General features: G+C 56.4%; 1 protein-coding gene across 1 annotated transcript; it reads right to left on the reverse strand.

Annotated features, from left to right (window-relative positions):
* Positions 1 to 975: 975 nt before the first annotated feature.
* Positions 976 to 3,846, reverse strand: LOC136967609 (uncharacterized). The gene is made up of 2 exons (XM_067261458.1): positions 2,100 to 3,846; positions 976 to 1,910 (listed from the first exon to the last, which is right to left on the reverse strand). The coding sequence occupies exons 1-2, from the start codon at positions 3,844 to 3,846 to the stop codon at positions 976 to 978; spliced, it is 2,682 nt and encodes an 893-aa protein (XP_067117559.1).
* Between the last annotated feature and the right edge of the window lie 1,040 nt (positions 3,847 to 4,886).

Consider the following 4,886-nt stretch of genomic DNA (forward strand, 5'->3'; position numbering starts at 1 on the left):
GTATGAGAGATTCGTCAGTTAACAGCATGATTCAGCTGTTTCCGCTGGTAAGAGAGAGAATGTAGGCAGCCATTTGAGAAGTCACATACTCAATTCATTTGAGCAGTGACACAGAAGCGTCAAAATGAAGTGTCAAAATGAATATTTTATTGAAGGGATAATTTATGTTTTCATGTGACAGAAAATCATATTGAGTTTGGGGGAGAGTGTCTAGTTTGAGTCAACAGTTTGTGTTAACATACTAGAACGATCCCCAAGATTCCAGAAATACTTGGGGATCGCGTGGCAGTCCAGACAACCACAGCATTTCTTTACACTCACACAACAGTGATAATATCCTGTAACATGGACGATAAAATACATTTTGAAATGTCAGAAGTTAAAACAGAAAGTAAAAAATATGAAATAACTGACTACTGACAATAAACATATTTGGTACATACCACATGAGCCATTGACCACAGTGTGTGTGTAAATACACTTTGGGTTAAGTTATGGGCCGAAGCTCAAACCCCACTGTTTTCATGACTGACAGTGTTTGTTATCTCAATGCTGACCCCTACAGGTAATATTTCAGTGATGTAAGAGCCTATCATCTCTTACAAGGTTAAAATAGAGCATAGAACTGCCCCAACTACAGAGAGTAATGTTTAGATTACATACGGTACAACAGTACTAACAGGAATATTACTTTTACAGTACCAGTGGTATTACAGTGTCTAGTATAAGTAATATAGGGTCAAAAAAACGCACCAAAAGTTACTTCCAAGCAAGAATCCTGTTTTATCTGAGGAAACAGTATTAATTTATGATGAACCTGAATAAATCTCAGTTAAAATCACAGCAAGTCCTCACGCCGGCTTATCCTTACTTGCCCAGCAAAATCCTGACTTCATCCTGTCCTTTCATGTTGCCAAGCATCGCAAGCGTGGCCTTTAGTAGACCCGTCCAGTCCACAGTGCAATCCAGTCAGCTTCATTTGTACTGGTAGATCTTGACGCAGTGGTGCATGCTGTCTGACACCACCAGGTGCCCTTCGGGCAGAAGAGCCAAGCCCCGAGGGCTACTCAACCCCTGGGAGACCACGGCCCTTCCAGCCCCCTGGGCGCGGTACAGAACCACCCTGTGCTGCTCGCCCCAGTCAGCAACCAACACGTTCCCCTCCCCGTCGATGCAGATGCCCCAGGGGCAGACCAGGACGGGCCCCATGCCCGCGCACACCCCCAGGACCCTCACCGTGTTCCAGCCCGGCTCCAGCACCTTGACGCAGGGCTCGCGTCCGGTCTCGCTGCCCCTCTCCGACACCGCCACCAGGCCCGAGGCCAGGCAGGCCGCCACCAGGTAGGGCCGGTGGAAGCCCGTCACCACCGTGCGCTCCAACCGAGAGCCCGTCTTGGGGTCCAGCTTCATAGCGACCAGAGTGCCCCTCCGGATGTCGGCCACCAGGAACTCGTCCAGGCGCGTCACCGTCACGCCTCGCGGCGCCTCCAGCTCGTCCTTCGCCGCCCCCATCCCCGACCCCCCGAACGTTTGGAGGAGGCGGCCGTGGCGGCTGAACACCAGCAGGGCGCGCTCCGCCGCGCAGCTCAGCGCCAGCAGGCCCTTGGCGTTGACGGCGATGTCAAAGTAGTTCCGGCAGCGCCGGGACGAACCCTCCAACGTGGCGGAGGTCACCTGCTGGAGGACGTTGCCACGCGAGTCGGTCACCTGGACGCGCGCATTCCCACAATCCACCACAAACAGCTGTCCCTGGGGCGTGGCGTGCACCCCACTGGGCAGGGTGAAGTCGGCACGCCCGGAGCCCTGCTTGCCGAACTGACGAATCAAACAGCCAGCGTAGGGCTGGAGGGAGGAAGGGTCACCCTCTTCCTCCGTCTCTATCAATGTGGGTTCCCCCCTTTCTCCTCTTCCTGGAAAGAGAGAGAGAGAGAGAGTCATTGGTATGGGGATGTTCATGTCCAGCAGAACAGATGTGGAGACCAAACCAGAAAAACTTCCAGAATACCTGGGAGCACCAACACGCTCATATTCCAAAACCCTTCAACTGAAATAAAAAGATGAATACAGATTCAACACACGAAACACCGCCCCTCCCGTACCTCTGCTTGGCTCCTCAGAAGATCCGTCGATCACGGACATGGAAACAGATCTGGAAACCCTGCTGGGGCTCCCCACCATCCCAGAGTGTTGGGGGCCGCTGGAGTCCCTGGGCCCTGGGCAGGAAGGCATCCGTCCAACCTCCCCCATTCTGGATCCTCTGCCCAGCGTGAGAGAGGAGGTCAGACTGCTCCGGTTAACCTTCCACACGCCCATGTGTTCTCCTTTTCCACTGTTGATGAGGGGGCGGGTCTTGCGTGTCAGGTCGGCGGCGGACTTGGAGAGGCGCGGGTCGTGGTTGAGGGAGCCGCGGAGGGCGTGGCCGCGAGGGGAGCTGACGGTGTAGGTGTAGCAGGAGTCCAGGCTGTCGGCGGGGGACGGGGCGCGGCCGGGGGTCGTCGGGGGGGGGTCGTCGGAGGACGCACTGAGGCGGGAGCGCGGGCGGTCGCCCTGGGAGGTGAGGTCCAGGCAGCTGAGGCTGTTCAGGTGCTCCCTGGGGCTGGCTCTGGGAGATCTCAGCACCGCGTGGCTGCATCTGCCCACGCTTCGGGGGGATTCGATCTGAGGCGCTCTGCTTCTGTCTCCATCCTGGCTGTCCAGGCTCCAGCGCTGGCTCAGGGGCCTGTGCTCTAGCCTGCCCCCTTCTGGAGGGGAGGAGGGACTGCGGCCGGAGACCAGGGCTAGTGCACGGGGTTTTCTCTGGTTCCTGAGTGCTCGACGTCGGCCGTCGCTGCTACCAGACCTGTACCCTAGCTCCTCCCCCTCGGAATCTCCGTTGCTAAGCAACGCGGGGACGGCCAGGAAAAGGTCTTCTCCACGCGGTTCGGAGGTCAGAGATTCCAGCTCCTCGTCCTGGGAGGATTCCCGGTCCATGGGCTCGTGTTTGGGGGGCCAGTGTCGGGTCCTTGGCGAGGCTAGCTTGAGCTCCTCGCCCCCGGACTCCTCGTCGCTCCGGGCCGAGAGACGAATCTTCCTCACCACCCGCAGGTTCCCGCCGGACGTCGGCAAACTGACAGCCTGCCCCGCCCCATCTGGCGTGCTCCGCCCCTCCCAGGCGCCTCCGTGATCGGCGTCTCCGCACCGCGCCTCTCCAGAGTGCAGGGCGCACAGCTGCCCCTGCGGACCGCAGCCCCCGACCGGGAAGCACAGATCGAGGTCCTGCACGTGCATCTCCCCGAAGGTGACGGCCTTGGGCTGTGAGCTGGGCCTGAAGCTGACCTTCCTCAGGGAGAGGGAGATCTCCCAGGGCTGGAGGAGCTCAGCCACCCCCTTCAGCAGCAGGGCCGAGTCGGCCTGACCGTGACCCTGGCCCGACCTCTGGATCTGCTCCCGGAGGCGGGCCAGCTTACCGAGCCTCTGGTCCAGCAGCGCCTGGCTGACGCGGGCCGCCGCCGCGTTCTCCCTCTGGAGCTGCTCCAGCCGGCGTTGGGCGTCGCGGTGGTCCTGCTCCACCCTTTCCAGCAGGCGGCGCTCCTCTCTGCGGGCGCCCAGGACGGCTCGCTCCAGCCCGCGGCTCACCCCGTCCGTCTCGACGGCCTGGCGCTCGCGGAGGCGCCGGAGTTCCGTCTCGCCACGGGCAAGGTCGCACAGAGCCTGCGTGGCCCAGCAGGGGAGAGGGGCCCGGGAGAGGGGCCCGGGAGAGGGGGCATCGGGGGACTCTGTGTCGGATTGACCCCCCGTCGGGCTGAGGCTGCGGGCAGGGAGGGGGGAGCTCTGCTTGCTGCTGACCGGGGAGCCCACCAGCATCATGGTGGAAGGGAGGCAGTGTGTGTTCCAGCTGCTTTGATGTCGTGTTGTGTTTGTGCTTTCAGTTCAAGCTCCTGAAAAGAGATTGGTTGGAATACATCAGCGTTTTGTGGAATGTGTCTTTTAAAAACACCCAACGGCACGTCAACAGAGTGAACCGATTCCAAACATGAGCCTTTAAGACCTGAAAGATGCTCTTTCGGGAATTGCTGCGTAATTTATTTTAAGGCGATTTGAATGCAGCTGTCACCTTGATGATGCACTTCAAAAAATACGGATGACTTTCTGTTCTAAATTGTGTGTGTGGATGTGTGTGCGTAGCCATGGCAATGGACTTGTGGCATGCTGTTGCTCCATGGCCAACTGACACTCAAACCTCGCATGCGTTTCAAGTCTAGCTAAACAACCCGAGGCATGATTATATGGTATACTCCCTCCTATTATCCATCAACTGACCAGGGATGTTCAGCCAGAGGCATGTTCTCCCTTCACTCATTATGAAGCTGTCTACAAGAGCCTCTATCTCTGTATTTGTCAACACAAGCAACAGTCTCTTATTAAGATGCTCAGTGTGGTTGGATGGAGAAGGTGAGATTCCACCATGACTACCTCTTGTCTTCCAGAAGAGTTGACTACAGAAAGTGGATATAGATGTTTATTTAGGAAACAGTAGTGGAGAGAAAGACAGAGAGAGACTGAGAGCGAGAGAGTAGGGAAACGAGTTGGCAATGAAAAGTCTATTAGCATTTCAAATAACCTCAGACAGACTGAAGCTGTTGGGGTGAAGCGAGTGGGAGGTGAAAGGCAGTTGGAAGAGGCGCAAGTGTCACTGCAGAAGACTCCTTTTTTGACTGCTCTTATTCTTCAATGTGGAAAAATGTGACATTAGAAATCATTGAGAGCAGGCTTTGATATTTTATTCATGAACCAGAACAAAGCGCGGCAGAGACACAGCACTGAAAGATGTCGCTTCTCTCCATCGCCTTTGTGACTATAATGGAGCCTTTGGGAACTGCTTTGTAATAGAGAGAAAGCAGAGTTCT

The sequence above is a fragment of the Osmerus mordax genome, chromosome 2 (genome assembly GCF_038355195.1).
Source record: "Osmerus mordax isolate fOsmMor3 chromosome 2, fOsmMor3.pri, whole genome shotgun sequence".
Taxonomy (NCBI): Eukaryota; Metazoa; Chordata; class Actinopteri; order Osmeriformes; family Osmeridae; genus Osmerus; species Osmerus mordax.